Genomic DNA, 24130 nt, shown 5'->3' with positions numbered 1-24130 from the left:
TTAGTCACTTACTATCACACTGTTATGTTTCTTGAAACAATCTGTGATCTCTCGACAAAGTTTGTGCCTGCCTTGCCTGAGTACTGCAGTGACATTTTCCCTGACTACTAATGCCACCCCTCTCCCTTTAATCCCCCCCACTCTATCACTTCTAAAACAATGGAATGCTGGAATATTGAGCTGCCAGTCCCTGACCCTCCTGCAAACCAAGTCTCAGGAATAGATAGATAGATAGATAGATACTTTATTCATCCCCATGGGGAAATTCAACTTTTTTCCAATGTCCCAAACACTTGTTGTAGCAAAACTAATTACATACAATACTTAACTCAGTAAAAAAAAAATATGATATGCATCTAAATCACCATCTCAAAAAGCATTAATAATAGCTTTAAAAAGTTCTTAAGTCCTGGCGGTAGAATTGTAAAGCCTAATGGCATTGGGGAGTATTGACCTCTTCATCCTGTCTGAGGAGCATTGCATCGATAGTAACCTGTCGCTGAAACTGCTTCTCTGTCTCTGGATGGTGCTATGTAGAGGATGTTCAGAGTTATCCATAATTGACCGTAGCCTACTCAGCGCCCTTCGCTCAGCTACCGATGTTAAACTCTCCAGTACTTTGCCCATGACAGAGCCCGCCTTCCTTACCAGCTTATTAAGACGTGAGGCATCCCTCTTCTTAATGCTTCCTCCCCAACACGCCACCACAAAGAAGAGGGCGCTCTCCACAACTGACCTATAGAACATCTTCAGCATCTCACTACAGACATTGAATGACGCCAACCTTCTTAGGAAGTACATTCGACTCTGTGCCTTCCTGCACAAGGCATCTGTGTTGGCAGTCCAGTCTAGCTTCTCGTCTAACTGTACTCCCAGATACTTGTAGGTCTTAACCTGCTCCACACATTCTCCATTAATGATCACTGGCTCCATATGAGGCCTAGATCTCCTAAAGTCCACCACCATCTCCTTGGTCTTGGTGATATTGAGACGCAGGTAGTTTGAGTTGCACCATATCACAAAGTCCTGTATCAGTTTCCTATACTCCTCCTCCTGTCCATTCCTGACACACCCCACTATGGCCGTGTCATCAGCGAACTTCTGCACATGGCAGGACTCTGAGTTATATTGGAAGTCTGATGTGTACAGGGTGAACAGGACCGGAGAGAGTACAGTTCCCTGCGGCGCCCCTGTGCTGCTGACCACCGTGTCAGACCTACAGTCTCCCAACCGCACATACTGAGGTCTATCTGTCAAGTAGTCCACTATCCAATCCACCATGTGAGAGTCTACTCCCATCTCCGTTAGTTTGTGCCTTAAGATCTTGGGCTGGATGGTGTTAAAGGCACTAGAGAAGTCAAGGAATGTAATCCTCACAGCACAACTGACCCCCTCTAGGTGAGAGAGTGATTTGTGCAGCAAATACGTGATAGCATCCTCCACTCCCACCTTTTCCTTATACGCAAACTGAAGAGGATCCTGGGCGTGCCTGGTTTGTGGCCTCAGATTCTGTATTATCAGCCGCTCCATGGTCTAAAATGCCACAATTCCACATGCTGTTCCATGTCCTCAGCTCACCTGCCTTTTCTGCAATACTCCTTGCTTTGAAATTAGACCTACCATGTTCAATATTTCAATTCCTGACTTTGTATGTAGGCTGAATAATGTCTTGCCCCACAACCACTACAGTATCTGTTTTGTCACTCTGATTCCCATCCCCCTGCAACTCCAGTTTAAAACTAGCAAACCTTCCTGTAAGGATATTAGTCATTAGTGTCTTCCGTACAGGTTTCACCTTCCCTGGAAGAGAGTCCAATGATCCGCAAATCAAGATTGTAAATCTGGCAGAAGCAAAGGAATTTTGGGAGTGTCAAGAGTGGAGAATGTGGGGGTGGCATGGGTGCAGACACACCCAGCCCTGAGACACCAGACAAAGTCATTTGATTCCAATCAATTGGATAATTGATCATTACAGAATGTCTCTCTGGTGCTCCCTGCTCCTTCCCCTCTCCCGTCCTCTTTTCCCAACCATGGTTCCCCTCTCCCCACACCCTTCCCACTCTCAGTTCACAAAGGAGACCCAGATCAGCATCAGGGGCATGATTTGTTTTGAGGCAGCAGCAGTGCAATACATAAAATTACTGCAGTACTGTTCAAAAGTCTTAGGCACCCTAGCTATATGTCTGTGCTCAAGACTTTTGCACAGTACTGTAGCTGCTTCTACCATTTCTCCTGGCAGCATATTCCAGACATTTACCACTCTCTATACAAAAAAAGTTTACATGTAAATCTCCTTTTAATTTTTCCTCCCTCTCCTTAAAGCGGTTTCCCCTTTAGTATTTGATATTTCCACACTGGGAAAAACACTCATTATTTTATATACTCCCATCAGGTTGCTCAGCCTCCCGTGGTCCAGAGAAAAGAATCTAAGTTTGTCCAGTATCTCCTTATAGCTCATACACCCCCGACCCCCATTCTAGGCAGCATCTTGGTGGACCTATTTTGCAGCCTTTCCAAAGCCTCCACATCTTACTGCAGTGTGGTGACCAGAAATGCTCATAATAGTCCAAGTGTAGCCAAAGCAGCGTTTCTCTTCCGTACTCAACCCCCGGACTGATGAAGGCCTCTTTATCATCCTATCTACTTGTTTTGCCACTATCATGGAACTGTGGATTCTCACCCCCCCCAAGATTCCTTAATTTATCATTATCATCACATTTATTGTGCAAAAGACAATAATTTGTGCAAATCAAAAAAGAAAAACAACATAATAATATTTGAATAATTAATAAATAATGGCTATTATTATTTTGATTTTATATTGGCACATTGGTGTCAGTATTTGTGTATTGTCTTCCACTGATGTTTTTTAATGTTTTACTCTGAATGCCAGCAAGAAAATGAAACTCAGGGTTGTATATGGTGACTTGTATTTACTTTGCTAATAAATTTACTTTCAACTTGAACTTTCCTCTTACATTTGACCTTCCTAACACCTCACACTTATCTGGTTAAACTCCATCTGCTATTTCTCAGTCCACATTTGCAGCTGGCCGACATCCTGCTAAATCCTTTGACAATCTTGCTCACTAACCAGAAGACTGCCATTTTTATTTGCAAACTTTCTAATCTGCTACATTTTCATTCAAGCCCACAGAGGTCCCAGCATAGATCCTTGCAGACCACTACTGGTCACAGACCTCCAGTCACAATTGATAATTACACAACTATTAATCTAATTTTTAAATGTGTTCATGCACTCAGTTTTCTCTATCATTTTTAAACTTCTCTATCCTTCCAATTCTTAGATATCTCTTTTTTTTTCCAATTCCTGTCCCTTGAACATCTTGGATTCTAATCACCCAGCCATTGGTAGTTATGCCTTACTTGTCTGTACTGAGCACTGGAATTTTCTCTCTATACCTCTGTTCCTGCTTGACATTTTTCACCTTCAGGGTGCTTCAGAAATATACTTTTGAAACCAGCCTGATATGACTTCATGCAGATTTTGAAGCTTGCACAAGGCGAGCAAACCCCTCCCTGTAACTATCCAATGGAGATATACACACATATAAATCCAGTGTGTGTGTGTGTGTGTGTGTGTGTGTGTGTGTATGGGGGGGGGGGGGTGGGGGTGGTAGACACACACCTGTATCGCCCCTATACTGTTAAGGTCGTCGCCCAAGGTTTTAACACAACTGCTATACACCTACATAAACGTTACCAAACAGACTTCTGTTTAATACAGATTTTCTTTTTCCATCGTTGCTAATGTAAAACCCCTTGTGTTCCTACGCTTTAGGCACTTTATAAAGCAAGCTATCGTGCATATTTATACCCAATTATGTGCTTGAAATTGTCGTGTGCGAGTCGGACAAATGTATATCTATACATTAATATATATTATGTGCAGGCGAGGGTACGCATGTGTGTGTGTGTGCGGGGTTTTCCAAAGGGTTTGAGCTTTTTTCTCTATGTCTCCCCCCAGTGATGTGATGTCGATGGTTAGTGCACGGAGCATGCCTCTCAGTCCGACATCCAGGAAACATGAGGAGGAGCGGCAGCGGAACACTTGCAACTGCAGCGAGGGTGAGGACGAGGAGAGTTTCAGCAGGGAAGAAACCATCTACCACACCATCAGGACAAGTACAGCAGCTAAAAGCGGCCACCAAATGGACAATCCTGCGCCTAGCACTATAATCATTCGCATTGGAGTACCAGACCTGGAGCAGACGGTCAGTATGTGTGATTTCGATATACAATTTCTCCTGAAATGACAGATGCAGTTACCTTCGCCGAAGGGGTGGGTCTCACATTACACTTGCTACATAAAGTAGCGTTCGGGTTGCTGGTGTGTGTGTTCATTCAAACTGGAAGCCGGAGTTTAACCCTTAGCTTACTGGATTACCTTATAGCATGTGTGTACGTATGTGTAATACACCTGTGTTGGGCCCAGAGATTGTAAGGTTTATTAATGTGTCCTGGTGTTGGGAGATATCCATCATTGTGCATAGGGAGAAGGGGGTTTGACGAAGAGGGTGTAATGCATCGCTTTGGAAGAGTCATGTCTATTTAACAGTTTACTGCAGTCAGTATTTCTGTCAGTTTCCTGTTGCTGGAAGCCGGACTAAGGTGGTTGGGTTTCTGTTCTTGCGAAACTACGTGTCTACCAGGACATGCGGACTGCTTCAAGCGTATAATTGCATGGTTTGCACGTGATGTCATTTCAGTGGGAAAATGCCACAACCTCTGATGTAAGCGAGGCCGGTATAATACTCCCATGGGATTGTGAAGACGTTTCATGTTAAATCTATGTATAAAAGCTGCGTTAAATCATATCGGGAGAGAATTCATGTTGCAGTGCATTGTGTTTCAATCATTGTTTATAAATTACTTGAAACTGAAGAGTAGGGAGTAAGTGTACAATTCCCAAATGTCACCCGTCAGTAATGTACTCACCTCCTTGCTCTCTATTACCAATTAGTTCCAACAGGTGAATGTTAGTGGGATCGAACGCCTTTTATTTATAATTATTTCACACACCACTGTTCTGACTCAGAGAAGCAAATATTTAGTAGTGGGGGGTTGGATGTTGTTGGTAGGGGCTCTTTATGCAGTTATCAGAATGCAATGTGGTGTAACTATTGTCCATATCTTCAGTGTCATTTTCACTTTGAAATCTGATGCTTTTGCTACCCTTCTGGATAGCTTCCCATCATCAGAATGCAAGCCTGAGTTGGTAGAAACTTTGCTGTCCAATAACAAAACCATTATCAATTCCTGCCCGACCTGCTGAGTTCATCCAGCTTTTTTGTATGCCTTCATTATCAATTCCTGATTTTGTTCACTGACCTACATTAACTCCCAGTCTGACAAAGCTCCAGCTAAAAACAAGTCTTATTTTGGAGACATCAGCCTCCCTATTTTTCTAATCTTCACTGGCCCTGCAACCCAACACCACAACTAGCCCTTTACATAACAATCCTTCCAATTTTAGCCTCTTTTCCCCATCATTGGCAGCTGTGGAATCAGCAGCTATGACCCTCCTCCCCAACTCACCCCCTTTACCTCTTACCCACCTTTAAGATGCTCAAGAATTATCACTGACCCCATCTGATGGCACTTGTTATGGCTCAGTTTTCCTCTGCTTTTGTTTCTGTAGGATGAGATGTTCCTCTCTGTTAAGACTATGTAGGTCAGGGGTTCCCAACGTGGGGTCCATGAACCCCTTGCTTAATGGTATGGTCCATGGCATAAAAAAGGTTAGCAATGACTGAGTGTTATGTTGCTGTGTGATATGAGGTAAATAATTGATAAAATTGCACTACTAGTTATTTTTAAAATTCTTAATTAACAGCATCTTTAGCACAACACACAAAATGCTGGAGGAATTCAGCAGGTCAGGCAGCATCTATGGAGAAAAGTACAGTTGATGTTTCATGCACAAGATCGTTCAGCACACCTGCTGAAGGGTCTCGGTCCGAAACATCCACTGTACTTTTCTCCATAGATACTCCCTGGCCTGCTGAGTTCCTCCAGAATTTTGTGTGTTTCTTTGATTTACAGCATCTGCAGATTTTCTCTTGTTTTTATCTGTAGTACAGTATAGGTTAATTATACAAGATGTTTGGCTGGGGAGGGTCTTCAAACAGACATCACCCTCTCTATCCACAGATCTCCCATATTCATTGAATAGTAAGTGAAAATTAAAAAAAAAAAACTGCAGATGAACAAAATCTGAAAAAAACAATAAATCTAGGAAATACTTGCGTCTGTGGGAAGAGAAATGAAAACCCTTCATCAGAACTCTATTCCGGAGTAGTCCCAGCATTCCTTGTTTTCCATTAAACAGTAAAAGATGATACAAATCCCTCCACTAGGTTTTCCTCCTCCTTGCAACATGTGTGAGCTTTATGCTGCAGATGAAGGCACAGATGCAGTTAGGAACTGCAATCCCCATCCCTTCTCACAGCTTAAATTGCAGTTGCTGTAAATCTCTGGATTGGAAATAATGGAAAAAGCAGATAACAGAATGCATGTTCATGATGTATCATGTTTCAGGGCCAGTGGGTACAATTTCTGTAGCTCCATGAATGACTTTGACTGTGCGTGGGTAATGTAAGTTAAATGAAGACTCATCTGATGGAAGTTGCACACTATTTTGGGATGGCTTGTGTCTGTGTTGTAACTTGTAGGTTCTGTGTACTAATATTAGGTGAACCAATTGTTAATACTCTTCACTGATTTTGTCACTTACCTTAACTGGCCTCCCTGCAAATTGTGATCATTACAGATTTTTACCCTTCACAAACTTGATTGTAACCAAAGCATTGCAGCATGTGGCCTAATCCCCGACAAGTTTCAATCAATGCCCACTGAAGCATTCACAAACAAGAGAAAATCTGCAGATGCTGGAAATCCAAGCAACACACACACAAATGCTGGAGGAACTCAGCAGGCCAGGCAGTATCTATGGAAAAGAGTACAGTTGACGTTTTGGGCCGGGACCCTTCAGCAATACAGCAGGTCCGAAACATTGACTGTACTCTTTTCCATAGATGCTGCCTGGCCTGCTGAGTTCCTCTGGCATTTTGTGTGTGTCCCATTGAGGTATTGTTAGGTAATGTTAGTTCTTAGCATTGTCTTTAGATACTTAGATATCCCTGTCATCTGTTTCTTTAATCTCACAGCTCTGTGTTCCTATAATCCTTGCTCTATGCTTGTTTCTATTTCAATCATTCCCCACATTGTGAGTTATGCTTTCAGCTGCCTAGGCCCTAAGCTGTGGATTTTCCTCTGTGCCTCTAATCAGGGTGGTGTCATCGTCAGTGTAAATGCTATTACTGCACCAGTGATCTGGGTTCAGTTGCACTGCTGACTGTAAGGAGTTTCCACGTTCTCCCCATGACCTCGTGGGTTTCCTTCAGGTGTTTCTATTTCCTTGCACATTCCAAAGACGTATGGGTAGTAGATTAATTGGTCTCATGGGTGTAATTGGGCAGTGCGGACTCATTAGGCCAGAAGGGCCTGTTACCATGTTGTATCTCTAGATAAACCTTTTCTTCCTCTCACTCAATTATTACAGTGCGTCTTAAAACCTAACTATTTAACTAATCTGCCAGTCGTGTGTTGTACTGCATGGAATGGTACTACATTTTTTGTTGGAATTCTTTATAATGTCTCGTGGCATCCTGCTATATTTAAGGTGCTAAGTAAATTCAAATAGTTGTGACCTTTATTTCAGTTGCTTTGGATAGTGTAGTGTGATGGGTGGTGTCTGGCGAACTTGCGTCTGCCTGTAACTCCACTCCAGATCAATGAAATGGCCATTCACTACAAATTCCAATTGATAGTAGAGTCAGTTTTTGGGCGATGCAGTGAAGTGATGAAATTGCTCTGTCTCATTGCTGTAATATTATCCAGTGGTGATATCAAGAGGATTGCATAATATCTGGATAACTGTCTTCAGAAGTATGCTGTACTTGGTGGGAGCTATTGGTTTCAAATTTATCTCCCCATTCATTTCCAGAAGATGCTCGGTTCAGAGGCACAGAAACTGGTTCTTCTCAAGGCAACCATTTTCCCTCTAGGGGTGTTATCAGATTTTCTAATCATAGATGTATATAGTAGGGATGATTTTGGACATACAGAAGGGAGTTAGGAATCAGGTTTAGGAAAAGGGATGTGAGGAAGTACAAGGTCAGTCTAGGTCTCCACTCAATGTTCAAAGGTCAGCTACGTGGACATGTGATGAGGGTCATCTGTGGATGGAAGTCAGGCCAGCAAACTCTGGATGAAAACCAGCAAGGATGAGGGCCAGTAGCCCTCCTCCACCAGGTCAGCAGGTCCCAGGATGGGAGGTTCGTGAGGGTAGGAGGCACAGTAGCTGGGAATTCCCTTGGTATACAGATTGGTGAGTCCGGAGTTCCAGGCCTGCATTTTGGGGTCCTGTCATCAGTGAGCCCTGGGGTCAATACCGAAGATTGAAGTATGGAAGTCCGGAAGTTGAGGCCTGATAGCCAGAGCCCTGGGTCTGCAAATCTACTGGGGAAGTTGGAGGCATGATTTCTGTGAGTCCTTGAGTCCATTGGAAGCTAGAAACTCAGAGCCTGTCCTGGGATTGGAGAACTGTCTCTGTGTGAGTGAGTGAGTGGGTGGGAACGAGGAGAAGGGCTTGATTTGCTGCAGTTTTTTGTTGCTGTTGTTGTGTTGTTCTGCTGAATACTGTGGGCATGCCACGTCATTGCCAAAATGTGTGGTGACACTTATGGACTGTGCCTAGCATACCCTTAGGATGTGTTGGTTGTTTATGTCAGTGACGTATTTCACAGTATGATTTGATACACGCATGATGAATAAGTAAATCTCAATCTATAGAAGGCCTCACTACAAAGTCACCTATGCCCATGGATAATATTCAAGCCAATCAGAACATTTTTAGAAAGAATTTCATCTAAGTTAATCAGATGTGTGTGAAGATAAAGTTTTTTTGTAGATTTGCATTTAATAGTTACAATTTATTACAACATTTAAAACCTTTTTGTCCTGGCATTTACTGGATAATTGAATTGAATTTAACATCTTGTTGAGGTGGACTTCGGAAACTGTTGGGATGCAGTATTTCACTTACACACTGAGCCCAGGGACTCCCTCAAGTTGTAGATGTACCACAATATGGTAGCATCAACACCAAGTGAAGCACAAGCATGGAGATTTTTGATGCATTCATCTCACCTGCATAATCTCACATGGTCACTCAACACTACCTCTTTGGTCAAGCAAGCACACTTCCTGAGGAGACTGAGGCAAGTGAGGTTCCCCACCACTCCCCATTTTAACCAGTTTTTACAGGAGTACCATCGTGAGGGTCCTGACCAGCTGCATCACCATCTGGTACGAGAATTGCAAGGCACCTGATCGCAAGTCCTTACGAAGGATTGCAAGGACTGCTGAGAGGATCATTGGGGTCTCTTTTCCACACACGATATTTATCAGGAGTACTGCATGCGGAAGGCCCTTATGGTCAATGATCTCTTCTATCCATCCAATAATCTCTTTGTTCCCTTACCATTAGGCAGGAGGTACTGTAACATAAGGACAAAACTGTTAGGATGTGAAACTGTTTCTTCCCCCAGGCTGTACTCCCTGCCACAACCCAGATCTCATCATTTATGAAGCACCAGTAGTGTTATGCTGTTTACTTTTTAACTTGTATTGTAAATGCATCTTATTATTTGTTAATTTATTTGTGTGTGTGAGTTATATGTAGTCCGGAGGAACATTGATGGTATATAGTTTCAGTTTGCAGAGGGGGTGGAGGCAGGCTAGATATGACCAAAAGGATTATCTGTGATAGAGTAGTGCCAGTGCTACCCTCCACTAGCCTTCCACATGAGACCCTCCTAACACTGCTTCATCTGCTGGGTATTTATTCCTTATGGCTCTCATCTGCATTTCACAGCTCTTGTTAGCTTACTTTCCAGCTATGTGTCCACAGTGACCTACCAATTCAATGGTTCCAACAACAGGTTATAATTGCTGCAGGTATGGCCTCCTATTCAGAGATTTTCCCTTTGTCCTATCTATTGCAACTCCTACTCTCTACAAATTCAAACCAATGTTTTCCTTCTTTTTCAATTCAGACGAAGCATCATGAATCTGAAGCATTAACTCCTTCACTTTACGCAGGTACTGCCTGACCTGTGATTGTTCCTAGAATTTTCTGTTTTTTTGTTCCTCATTGTTCACATGAACTTGTATAAATGGATGAGCCACACAATAAGACTGAACTTTATAAGGGAATGGTACCTCTATAATAAATCATTCTATTGTGATCACTCTATGTCTACCGACCCCCGAACTACTGAGAATTAATCAGAAAAAGACTTACTCTTTTATATTCATTCTGCACACTGTAGTTCCTGAGGAGATGTTGGGTTGTGCACAGCAGAGGAGGGATTTCAAAAGAAGTGAGCCGGGCAGTCGGGACATTCTATGTGCCACAGTTTCTGAGGAGGTATTGGATTGTGCATAGTGGTAGAGCGATTTTAAAGAAGCAATTGGGGTTTTAATTTTGTAATTTTTTTTATTGAAGTTCATCATCAAACAAACATTTCCATAAGATGTATTTCAGACATTGTACATATATATCATATAATCATAAATGTCACAAATCTCCACAAAGTATTTATCTGAGGTATACACTTATAGAAAAGAGTGGAGAGAAAAAACAAGCAAAAGGAAAAAACCATGTACAAGTAGGGAGTGTTTTTTTTTTTACAACATATTCATTGATTTGTGAGAATAAAATCAGGCCTATGAGGCGTTATGTAGTTAAACCATTTTTCCCCAGTATGAATCAAATTGTTCCAGCTTATGATTAACAGATGCTGTTATCTTCATTTTGTAAATATCCATTGTAATTTCCATTCCTGCATTTAAAGTTGGGTTCTCCTGTGATAACCATTTCCTAGTAAGAGTGTTTCTACCAGCCATCAACAGTATATTCATTAAATATTTATCTCTTTTCAACCATTCTTGAGGTATATATCCAAAATATATGGTCTTACTCTCTAAGGGTATTTCACATTTAAAGATGTCTTGTAGGGTAGTATATATCCCCCTCCAATAGTCTTTGATAACAGGGCAGTCCCAAAAAATATGATAATGATTTGCATTTTGATTTCCACAATTTCTCCAGCAAACAGGGAGATTACTATCATAATGGGATTTCTGAGAGGGTGTAATAAAATATCTTATCAAGTTTTTCCACCTGAACTCCCTCCATTTCTGTGAACTGGTACACTTCCAGTGATACCTCCATATTATTGTCCATTCTTCCTCAGATATAATTATCACTCCTTCCTTCTCCCATTTTGTTTTAATGTATGAAGTCAAATGTGTTTTAAGATTTGACAAACCCTTATACATGCTTGAAATGATTCTACTACCGTTATCTGAATTATATGCTTTTCTGAATAGCTCTATCAAGCATGTACTTGCCTTGGTTACATTTTTAAGCGTCCTATTAACATATTGTCACATCTGTAAATACCGGAAAAAAAATCTTGTTTTTCTAATAAGTGTTTCTCTTTAAGCATTTCAAAACTGAACAGTGTTCCTTCTTTCTTTATGTTGCAAAGAAATCTTATTCCTTTAACTGTACAGTCCTTAAATCTAGCATCCAGTTTATTCGGCGTAAAATTTGAGTCATATGTACATCATTTAAGAATTGCAAAATCTCCCTCTAGATTATATTCTCTTATAGTAGTTTTCCGTATTTTAAGAGTCAATTTCACCCATGTGTTATCAATAGTATTAATGTACCTTTGCAGGTTGTTATCAGCCAAAATTGCTTGTATGGGGATGGGAAGTACCTGCTCCTCAATGTTTTTCCATTGACTGTCATATGATGGGTTGCACCAACATATCACAGCTCTCAACTGTGCTGCAAAATAATAATCTCTAAGAGAAGGTAGGCCCCATCCCCCCTTTTCCTTTGCTAATTGCAAGGTTTTGAGACAAACTCTAGGCCTTTTACCCTGCCAAATATACCTTGATAGCATCTTGTTCCATTCATTGAATTGATTTTGATTAATCTCTATGGGTAGGGTCTGAAAGAGATATAATAGTCTGGGCAGTACATTCATTTTAATAGACTCAATCCTTGAACTGAGACTAAGAAAAGGAATCAGGTTCCATCTTGCCACATCTTCCTTAATTTTTTTATATAAAGGCTGATAATTACATTCTGATAATTTTGCCAAATCTTTTGGTATAATGATGCCCAAATATTTGAAAGACACTGTGTGCCATGCCCAGGGGTATCGACTTTCAATTTCTCTTGGGCTATAGTAATATGAAGGTAATTGGGTTTTATCTATGTTGATCTTGTATCCTGATAATTGACCATATTGTTCAAAGGATTGCATCAATTTAGGCAAAGAGTATGTTGGTTGCCCTAGATAGATCAAGATGTCATCTGCATAACATGCTAATTTATGCTCTGTCCCTTTAATAGTAATTCCCCTGATATCTTCATTTTGTCTGATGTATTGAGCTAATGGTTCCAGATATAATACGAAGAGTAGTGGTGACCATGCACAACCCTGTCTTGTGCCCCTTTCTAGGGTAAGACTATCTGATAAATATCCATTGATTTTAATCCTAGTAGTAGGGTTGTCATATAGTGTCTGTATAGTTTTAATAATTGTGTCTTGGAAACTAAATCTATGTAAAATGCTGTAAAGAAAATTCCAATTAACCAAATCAAAGGGAAGAGACTGTTACATAGTCTGGTCGTGAGAGCCCAAATGCTTCGGAGCCTTTTCTCAGCAGGCAGGAGGGAGAAGAGATTGTATGAGGGGTGCATGGGGTCCTTCATAATGCTGTTTCCTTTGCGGATGCAGTCTTTGAATTGTGTTTTAGAAACCAAATCTATGTAAAACTCTGTAAAGTAAATTCCAATTGCTGTAACTGAATCAAATGCTTTTTCAGCGTCCACGCTTATCACTATTGCTTCGATTTTTTTTGTATATAATCCATAATGTGAAGAGTCCTTCGTATATTGTCTTGTGTTTGGCGTTGTCGTATAAAACCTGTCTGATCGTTACATATCAGTATGGGTAGAAACTCTTCTAATCGTTTGGCCATGAAGGAGGTAAATAATCTATCATTTACATTAAGACTGGACATTGGTCTAAATTACCCGCATTCTATTTTATCCTTGCCTTCTTTCGGTATAGCTGAGATTATCACTTCCTTCCAACTGGGTGGCATTTGTGCCTTTTTTAGAGCCCAGTTCAGTGGGGGGAGTAAAATAGGAATTAACTCATTTTTAAATTCTTTGTATCACTCTGCCGTATACCCATCTGATCCTGGTGACTTGCTTAAGTTAAGCCTACTAATTGCAGCTTTTAATTCAACTTCAGTTATGTCAGCAGTCATCGTTCTATTTTGTTCTTCGCTTAGACGAGAAGCTAGACTGGACTGCCAACACAGATGCCTTGTGCAGGAAGGCACAGAGTCGACTGTACTTCCTTAGAAGGCTGGCGTCATTCAATGTTTGTAGTGAGATGCTGAAGATGTTCTATAGGTCAGTTGTGGAGAGCGCCCTCTTCTTTGTGGTGGCGTGTTGGGGAGGCAGCATTAAGAAGAGGGATGCCTCACGTCTTAATAAGCTGGTAAGGAAGGCGGGCTCTGTCGTGGGCAAAGTACTGGAGAGTATAACATCGGTAGCAGAGCGAAGGGTGCTGAGTAGGCTACGGTCAATTATGGAAAACCCTGAACATCCTCTACATAGCACCATCCAGAGACAGAGAAGCAGTTTCAGCGACAGGTTGCTATCGATGCAATGCTCCTCAGACAGGATGAAGAGATCAATACTCCCCAATGCCATTCGGCTTTACAATTCAACCGCCAGGAGTAAGATATGTTAAAGTGCCGGGGTTAGGACTCAATGTATTTAAGTAAACTACTTAAGAACTTTTTAAAAGCTATTATTAATGCTATATAATTAATTATTAATTAATAAGTGTATGGGACATTGGAAAAAATGTTGAATTTCCCCATGGGGATGAGTAAAGTATCTATCTATCTATCTATCTATCTATCTATCTATCTATCTAAAGTGGGTAACTCTAGAGAATTCAAGAAGGTGTCAATTTGGGTTATGCTTTCCCCTGGAACTTTGGAATATAGAGTTTTGTAAAACACTTCAAAAGCTTCTTGAATTTCACTTAGCTTATTTTTTTAATCATTTTTGTTCTTGGATCCCTAATTCTATGAATTGTATTTTCTGCTATATTTTTTTTCAGTTTCCACGCCAGTACTTTCATAGACTTAGGTCCACTTTCATAGTGTCTCTGTTTCAGAAACATTAAATTTTTCTTGATTTCTTGCATAGCCAAACTATTAATTTCATTCCTAATTTTTAAAATTTCCTCTAATGTATCCTGTGCCAAATTCAATTTGTTTTTTCTCTAGTTCCTTCAGCCTATTTTGTAAATCCTCTAATGTTTTTTCCTTATTTTTTTCTTATATGAAGATATCGCTATAATTTTCCCTCTTAAGAGATCCTTCAGAGTATCCCATAGGTGAAACCTCTCCATTATGATTGAATTCCTGATTGATTGGAGTATCATGGGATATGGTGAGAGGGCAGATGTATAGGATTGAATGGGATCTGGGATCAGCCATGATGGAATGGGAGAGAGGCTCGATGGGCTGAATGGCCTAATTCTGCTCCTATGTTTTATGGTGTTATGGAAGGCAGGGAGACCTCCAGTGTCCCTGATAACTACACCTGCAAGCTGATACAACTTGCAGTCTGTGTTAAGGAACTGGAGTTGGAGCTAGTGCTGAATGAACTCGGCATCATTGAGGGGTTGATCGACAGGACTTAAAGGTACAAGGTACAAGACTCAGTTAACTGGGTAACTGCCAGGAGGGGGAAAGGGGACAGGAAGCCAGTTCAGAGCACCCCTGTGGCCATTAACCTCAACAACATATACATCGCTATGGATACTGTTGGTAGTGTGGCAGGAATGATCTAGTAGAGGAACGCCACAGTTTTCAGACACTAAAATTTTAGCAGAGATATTAAAAATGTCCTTAGCATCAGGTGAGGCATCAGTAGATTGGAGGATAGCTAGAGTTGTTCCGTTGTTTAAGAAAGGCTCTAAGAATAAGCTGGAAAGCTATTGGCCAGTAAGCCTGACATTAGGCCTGGATAAGCTATTGGAAGGTAATCAAAGAGACTGGATATTTAAGTATTTGGATAGACCAGGACTGATTAGGGATAGTCAACATGACTTTGTGCAAGATCAGAGGCATTGATCGTGCAGATAGTCAGAGGCTTTTTCCCAGGGCCAAAATAGAACGAGAAGGCACAGTTTTAAGGTGCTTGGAATTAGGTACAAAGGAGATGTCAGGGGTAAGTTTTTTTTATGCAGAGAGCGTAAAAAAGGGCATGGAATGGGCTGCTGATGACGGTGGTGGAGACTCCTGGATGGGTACATGGAGCTTAGAAAAATAGAGGACTATGGGTAACCCTAGGCAATTTATAAAGTAAGTACATGTTTAGCACAGCATTATGTTGTAGGTTTTCTATGTTTCTAAGTAATTTCTGAAAAATCTTTTAGAATTTTTTTGAGCAAGTTACCATGAAAGTTGATGAAGGCAAGGCAGGGAATATTGTCGGCATGGACTTTAGCAAGGCTTTTGACAAAGTTCCACATGGGAGATTGGTTAAGAAGGTTCAGTTGCTTGGCATTCAGGATGAGGTATTAAATCAGATTAGACATTGGCTTTGCAGAAGCCAGAGATGTTACAGATTTTCTATGTTCTCTGTACTATATAGTAGATGGTTGCCTCTCTAACTGGAAGCCTGTGACTGTTGGTATGCCACAAGGATCGATGCTGGGTTTCTTGATGCTTGTCTTCTTTATCAACAGTTTGGATGATAATGTAGTAAACTGGATAAGCAAATTTGCAGTTGACACCAAGATCTGAGGGTGTAGTGGAAAGCAGTGTGAAGGCTATTAAAGCTTGCAGTGGGATCTGGACCAGCTGGAAAAATGGGCTGAGTAATGGACAGATAGAATTGAATGCAGTAAGTGTGTGGTGGTCCACTCAGGATGGAGAAACCAGGGTAGGACACACGGTGAGTGGTAGGGCACTGAGCAGTGTGGTAGAACAAAGGGATCTGAGAATACAATACAGATCCAGAAATCCTTGAAAGTGATGTCATAGATAGATAGGGTCATAAAGAGAGCTCCTGGTACATTGTCCTTCATAAATCAAAGTATTCAGTACTGGAATTGTGATGTTATGTTGAAGTTGTATAAGATGTTGGCGAGGCCTATTGGAGTATTGTGTGCACCTACATACAGGAAGATATCAATAAGAGTGAAAGAATGCAGAGACAATTTACAAGGATATTGCTGGGACTTAAGCACCTGAATTACAGGGAAAGGTTGAATGGATTAGGACCTTATTTCCTGGAAAGCAGGATTATAAAAGGAGATTTGATAGAGGTATACAAAATTATGAGGGGTTTAGATAGAGTAAGTGTAAGCAGGCTTTTTCCACTGAGTTTGGGTGAGGCTAGACCTAGAGATAAGAATCAGAATCTGGTTCAGATTTAATATCACTGGCATACATCATGAAATTTGTTAACTTTACGACAGCAATACAATTTTCAAAGTTCAAAGGAAAATTTATTATTAGAGTACATGAAAAATGATAAATATAAAGAAAAACAGTTACATTAAGTACATATATGTCTATTAAATAGTTAAGTTAGATAAGTAGTGTAAAATAAGTAAGTGTACATATGTCTGTTAAAAAGTTAAGTTATAAATAAGTAGTGTATTGTGAAATAAAAAAGTAGTGAGGTAGTGTTCATGGGTTCAATGTCCATTTAGAAATCAGATGGCAGAAAGGAAGAAGCTGTTCTTGAATCGCTGAATGTGTGCCTTCAGGTTCAAGATTCAAGATTCCTAAACACAAGTGCAAAGGAGGATGAAATAGGTGTTACCAATGGTATGGTTGGCTAAGTGATGAGGTTCTGCAAAGGGAGTGCAGAGAGTTGGGTGCTAAGTTAAAGGGCTGGACCACAAGGGTTGTGATCTCAGGATTGCTACCCATGCCACATGCTGTTGAGGCCAGGACTATGAAGATTATCCAGTTTAATATGTGGCTAAGGGGTTGGTGTAGGGCGGAGAGCATAAGATTTTTGGCTCATTAGGGCTCTTTTTCCAGGGAAGGTGGGCCCTGTACAGAAGAGACAGTTTGCACCTGAACTGGAGGGGAACTAATATCCTTGCAGTAAGTTTTGTTAATGATGCATGGAGGGGCTTAAACTAGAGTTGCAGGGGGATGGAAATCAGAGTGTCAGAACAGTTAGTGGAGAGGTTCTGGAGGCAGATTTCAGACAAAGTTAAGAATCAAAAGGTTAAGCATGGTCCACCTAGTTTCCTGAGCTGCCTATATTTTAGTGCAGGAAGTATTGTAGGAAAGGCTGACGATAGTGCTGAAGATGAGGTAGCTGGTTTACAAACAGAGGCAATGTGTAGTGAGGAGAGGCTGTTGATAGGGCAAATTTGCAGTCAAAAGGATATGTTGCAATGTAAAAGGGTGGCAAAATCAAAAAGGGTAAATACAGGACTAAAGGTGTTATATTTAAATGTGCGCAGAATACGGAATGAGGTAGATGAACTTGCGCTACAGTTGCAGCTTGGTTTTTATGATGTAGGCATCACTGAAACATGGCTGAAAGCTGGGAGCTAATGTCCAAGGATACCCATTGTATTGAAAAGCCAGGCAGGTAGGCAGAGAGGGTGGCATAGCTCTGTTGGAAAAAAATGCACAAATTATCAGAAAGAAGTGACATGGGATCAGAAGGGTTGAATTATTATGAATAGAGCATATGAACTGCAAGGATTGAAAGATCCTGATGGGGGTTGTATACAGACTGCCAAACAGTAGTAGAATGTGGTCTACAAATTACAGTGGGAGATAGAAAAAGCCTTCCAAAAAGGCAATGGTACAATAGTCAGGGGGATTTTAATATGCAGGTAGATTTGGAAAATCAAGTTGGTGTTGGATTGCAAAAGGAGAATTTCTAGAGTGCCTACGAGATAGCTTTTGAGAGCCCACTGGGGATCCCCTGTAAGTAAAAGAAAATCTGCAGATGCTGAAAATCCAAGAAACACACACAAAATGCTGGAGGAACTCAGCAGGCCAGGCAGCATCTATGGAAAAGAGTATAGTTGACGTTTCAGGCTGGACTGGAGAAAGAAAGATGAGGAGTTAGAAGGTGGGGAAGGGAGGAAGAAACACAAAGTGATAAGTTAAACCGGGAGGAGGGGGAGGGAAAGGATGAAATAAAGAGCTGGGAAGTTGATAGGTGAAAGAGATACAGGGCTGGAGAAGGGGGAAACTGATAGGAGAGGACAGAAAGCCATGGAAGAAAGAAAAGAGGGAGGAGAACCAGAGGGAGGTGATGGGCAGATAAGGAGATAAGGTGAGAGAGGGAAAAATGGACTGGAGAATGGTGAAAGGGGGCGCATTTTATTGGAAGTTTGAGAACTCGTTGTTCATTCCATCACGTTGGAGGCTACCCATACAAAATATAAGGTGTTGCTCCTCCAACCTGAGCATGGCCTCATCGATTTCTTGAATTCCTGGTAATGCCCACCCCCCATTCCAGGTTTACCTAACACCTTGTGTTTCTTCATCCCCTCCCCACCTTCTAATTCTGACTCCTCATCTTTTTTCTCCGGTTCCGATGAAGGGTCCCAGCTCAAAACATTGACTATACCCTTTTCTATAGATGCTGCCTGGCCTGCTGAGTTCCTCCAGCATAGGGATCAGCTGTTCTGGATTAGATGTTGTGCTTAAGGTAATAGAACCCTTAGGGGAAGGTGATCATATAATTGAATTCACCCTGAAATCTGAGAAGAAGAAACTAAAGTTAGGTGAGTCAGTATTACAGTGGAGTAAAGGGAATTACAGGAACATGAGAGAATGGACAGAATTGACTGGAAAAGGACACTGGCAGGGATGACAGCAGAGCAGCAATGGCTGGAATTTCAGGAAGCAATTTGGAAGGCACAAGATGTATACATCCCAAAGAGGAAGAAGTATTCTAATGGCAAGATGACCCACTCATGGCTCACAAGAGAAGTCAAAGCCAACATAAAAGCCAAAGAGAGGGCATATAATAGAGCAGAAATTAGTGGGAAGTTAGTCTTTGTTGCAAAGTTTGCAGTTAATATGAAGATAGTTGGAGGGGCAGGTAGTTTTGAGGAAATAGGCTACAGGAGGACTTAGACATATTCAAAGAATGGGTAAAGAAGTGTCAGATGGAATACAGTGTTATGAAGTGTATGGTCATGCATTTTGGCTGAATAAGTGAAAGGGTTGACCATTTTTCTAAATGGAGAGAAAATACAAAAAAACTGAGATGCATGTTGGGCTTGAGAGTCCTTGTGCAGGATTCCTTAAAGGTTAATTTGCAGGTTGAGTTGGTGGTAAGGAGGGCAAATGTGATGTCAGCACTCATTTTGCGAGGACTAGAAAATAAAAGCAAGGATATAATGTTGAGAGTTTATAAAGCACTGGTAAGGCCTCACTTGGAGTATTGTGAACAGGCCCCTTACATTAGAAAGGATGTGCTGAAACTGGAGAGGGTTCAAAGGAGATTCATGAAAATCCAGAAGTTAATGGCTGTGGGCCTGTATTCATCAGGGTTCAGAAGAATGAGGGGTGACCTCATTGAAACCTATTGAATGGTGCAAGGCCTTGATAGAGTGGATGTGGAGATGATGTTTTCTGTGGTAGGAGAGCCCAAGGTCAGTGGACACAACCTCAGAATAGAGGGGTGTCATTTTAGAACAGAGCTGAGGGGTAATTTTTTTTTGCCAGAGAGTGGTGAGTCTGTGGAGTTCTTTGCCGCAGGCAGCTGTGGAGGCAAAGTCTTTATGTATACTTAAGGCTGAGGTTGATAGTTTCTTGATTAGTTAGGGGACAAAAGGATAGAGGGAGAAGGCAGGAGATTATGACTGAGAGGAAAATTAGATCAGCCATGATGAAATGGCAGAGCAGACTCGATGGACTAAATGGCCCAATTCTGCTTCTATATCTTATTTTCTTATGTTTTTATATAAATACATAAGATAGCTTATATAAATTGTACGTCCATAAAGTGACTTTCGGCTGTACATAAAGTGACTGACAGGAAATAATAAAATAGTGGTGGAGTTTGTGGATAGAAGTGTATATACTATATGTCATTGATGGCAGAGAGGCTAGTGCCAGTGACGTGTTGTGCAGTTTTGACTACCTGTTGTATAGTCTTCCTGTCCACCATGGTGCTCTTTCTGTACCAAGCTGTGATGTAGCTTGTCTGGGTCCTTTTTGCTGCGCATCTGTAGAATGATGTGAGTATGGATGTGCAAAATCCAGTGCTTTTCAGCCTTCTCAAAAACTAGAGGCATTGGTGAGCTTTTCTGCTTGTGTAGAATGTGTTTTTAGACCATGAGATGTTTGTAAAATGTGTACTCCCAGCAGTTTCCACTACTGTGCCACCAGTGTAAAGGCCGGGGCAGGGTGTGAATGCTGCAAATTGTCCTGAAGTTGATAACCATCTCCTTTGTCTTATTGACATAAGAAAGAGGATATTTTCTGGCACTAGGTCTCGAGCTCTTCCATTTCCTCTGTATAGGCCATCTCATCATTGTTGATGATGAGCCCCACCACCGTCATGTCATCGGCTAACTTGAAAATGTGATTACTCAGATGTTTGGTTGTGCTGTCATGTGTGAGCAGAGTGTACAACAGTGGCTCAGCATACAGCTCTCTGGGACAACTGTGTTGAGGATGATGGGGAGTGAAGAGTTGATGTTCATCCTGACTATCGGAGGTCTGTTTGTTAGCATTGCACAGTGGTGTATTTAGACTGAGGTGTAGGAGTTTGTTCACCAGGGTCTGTGGTTTAATAGTGTTGAATGCTGAACTGTAATTCAGAAACAGCAATCTGACAAGTGCCCTTGTTTATTGGTGTGTCAGGGCTAGGTGCGTGACCAAGCTGTCATAGAGCAGTTCTGTCGGTAAGCATATTGGTGAGAGTCCAATGTGGCAATATGTTAAGGATGAAATGTGTAATGTTTATGGGAAACATGAAGGAGAACATCTTCACACAGAAGGTGGTTGGAATGAACTGTGAGCGGTACTGGGCGAATGTGGGTTCAGTTTCAACTTTTAAGAGAAGTGTGGACAGTTACATTGAGGGAAAGGATATGGAGAGCTGTGGTTCGGGTGCAGGTCAATGGGAATAAGCATACTAATAGTTTGGCACAAACTAGATAGGCCAAAAGGCCTCTTTCTATGTTCTATGACACTACATGTTTGTCCCTATGTCATGTGTCATGATCTGTGCAATGTGATTATTTAATAGTTGGCTGAGGTATTTGAGGATCTGTGCAAATTAGACTGGGTGAGAATTCAAATTCAGTACATGAGGTTAGAACGTGCTGTTGTCTTTATGAACAAAAATATACCTTGCCATTATTAGACCGCTTACCAGCCTTTGAAATCAGCTAATTGGCTATTAACTACAGCTGCTATTGTTTTATGGACAAACCAGCCATTCATTTAGAGTGAAACAGCAGGAACAAAGTGAGATAATTGCTCTGTTGGTCTGTTATTACTGAGGCTGCCCGAGGGAACATGTTGATTGGGTTACCCTTTTATTGTCCCAATATTTTTGGGGATTTCTCCAAACCATCAGGATTTTGATTTGAACTGCATCTAAAAGGTTGCAACTCCAAGTGAGCAGTCCTTCTGTGCAAATGGATTGGATGAAGTGCTTAATCCAGAGCTCCATCATTAAATGGAGCTCTGACTTCACAGCAGTTGTCCTTCTTGAGATGGCAGGTACCAGCATGGTGGATTCAGTAACCAGTTTGAGAAGCCATAAATCATTGTGAAGTACAGAAAACTTCACATTATGGAAAATATAAATAAAGCTGATATCTTCATTAGTGGATGTGGACTGCATATAATTTAGAAAGCCAATGGAGATGGAGTGGAAGACATTTAAAAAGATATTTCAAAATAGCACAGATGCACTCAACAGAAAGAGCAATTCTATAGGAGGATCCACCAATCCCTTATTTAACAGAATAAAAGTTAATGGCATCAAAATTAAAGAATATAATTGTGTGAGAATTGGTAGCAGGTCAGAAGTTTGGACAGAATGTGAATGAAACAATAACAAAGAAAGAGTTGACAAAATGAGTCTCGATCCTTCGGAAAATCAGCCTGAGGAATCAATAATAGAATATAAGGAGAGGGCATATAAGAACTTTTTAAAAGCTATTATTAATGCTTTTTGAGATAGTGATTTAGATGCATATCATATTTTTTACTGAGTTAAGTATTGTATGTAATTAGTTTTGCTACAACAAGTGTATGGGACATTGGAAAAAAAGTTGAATTTCCCCATGGGGATGAATAAAGTATCTATCTATCTATCATATAAAGTAAATACGTATTTTGCATTGGTCTTTCCTAAAGAAGATACATGTCACAACTCTGAATTACAGTACCTATAAAAAGTCTTCACCCAGCCTTCCCCACCTTGGAAGTTTTCATAATCACAAGCATAAAGCCAAAGCTACAGAGGAATGGCTTAAAACCAACAATTTTAATGTCCTAGAGAGGCCAAGTCAGAGTCCATCCTCAATCCAATTGAGAATTTATGGCTGGATTCAAAAGGGGCTGTTCACTCACAATCCCCATACAATCTGACAGAATTGAGCAGTTTTGTAAAGAAGAATGGGGAAAAATTGCAGTTTCCAGATGTGCAAAGCTGACAGAGATCTATCCACACAGACTCAAGGCTGTAATTGCTGCTGAAGGTGCATCTACTAAATACTGACTTGAAGGGGGTGAGTAACTGTGCAATCAATTATTTTATAATTAAAAATAGTAATACATTTAGACCAATTTGTAGAAATTTGTTTTCACTTCGACACAAAAGGATCTTTTCTATTGATCAGTGTCAAAAAAGCTAAATTAAATCTATTGTGATCCAATGCTGTAAAACAAAAAAAACATGAAAACTTCCAGGGTGGGGTGAATCCTGTTTCTAGGCAGTGTGTTTGATAATCTGGAATTTGAAGGGGGAGAGATAACTTTAGAAAATCTCATTTGTGAGGGAAATAGTGTGAGCTGAGTACTGATTTCTTCTTGTGACCCTAAAGAAGGGATTGGGGTGATAGTTGATTGGCTGGCTTTAATTTTCCAGAGTTCCTTGGGTTCCCTTTGATTAGAAAATAGCAAATGTAACTCCTTTATTGGGAAAGGGAAAGCGGGACACTGAAACCCACTTAACACATCTGTAGGATAATGCTAAAGCTTTTTCTGAAAACTATGCTGCCATTGTTACGAACCCCATAACTGGGTCACTTACCAGCAAAGATAGAGAGGTCTGTTGAAGTCTGATGGTACTATTTTTAACAGTATTTATTAGTAAAAATACACAAAACTAATATCAATGCAAACATACAGATAATATACGTCGTCAATACTAAATCTAAAAGTGCGGGTATAATAATAATCAATAAGAAATAAGCTCTATCGTTGTCTGGGGATAATGTATTGTCCGATGGAAATATAAAAGTCACTCAGTTCATTCAGGCTGCAGCCTTTGGTTGGAGTCAAGAGAGAGATTTTTATAAACTTGCCAGCTTTTCCTTTTAATGATTTCAATCCTTTGGAATTTCATTGGTGTGGTCTCTTCTTAGCTAAGCCATTCTTCCGTGGTGAGGCCCCAATCCCAGGCAAAGGGAAAGGACGCACGCGAGCCCCCCACCGGCTGTCGCTATTAAATGCTGTCACGGGATTTCTAGCGTTTCTCCTGGTGCGTCTAAAGGGGTTGTTCCCCAGACCCTCTTTTATCCTTACTCACGGGGTCTCAGATGTCAATCAGGTTGGGATGATGCAATCCCTCAACCAGCCCACTCTGGTCATTCCCTGAGGGCTTCAATGAATAGTACAGTACTCAATACACAATTCCGTCTCCAAGAAACAATAGCCGTTATCAATGGTTCCGCCTTGCTGA

At 40.9% G+C, this 24130-nt stretch overlaps 1 protein-coding gene across 3 annotated transcripts in view; it reads left to right on the top strand.

Annotated features, from left to right (window-relative positions):
- shank3a (SH3 and multiple ankyrin repeat domains 3a) overlaps nt 1-24130 on the top strand; it is a 1154364-nt gene that overhangs the window by 245853 nt on the left and 884381 nt on the right. For all 3 annotated transcript variants that reach the window (XM_073066894.1, XM_073066893.1, XM_073066892.1), the window contains exon 3: nt 3989-4235. In XM_073066894.1, coding sequence (XP_072922995.1) covers nt 3996-4235 — 240 coding nt within the window. In that variant the 5' untranslated portion in view covers nt 3989-3995. The remainder of the gene's footprint in view (nt 1-3988; nt 4236-24130) is intronic.

This window comes from Hemitrygon akajei, chromosome 14 (genome assembly GCF_048418815.1).
Source record: "Hemitrygon akajei chromosome 14, sHemAka1.3, whole genome shotgun sequence".
Taxonomy (NCBI): domain Eukaryota; kingdom Metazoa; phylum Chordata; class Chondrichthyes; order Myliobatiformes; family Dasyatidae; genus Hemitrygon; species Hemitrygon akajei.
This window is presented reverse-complemented; position numbering and strand designations above follow the sequence as displayed.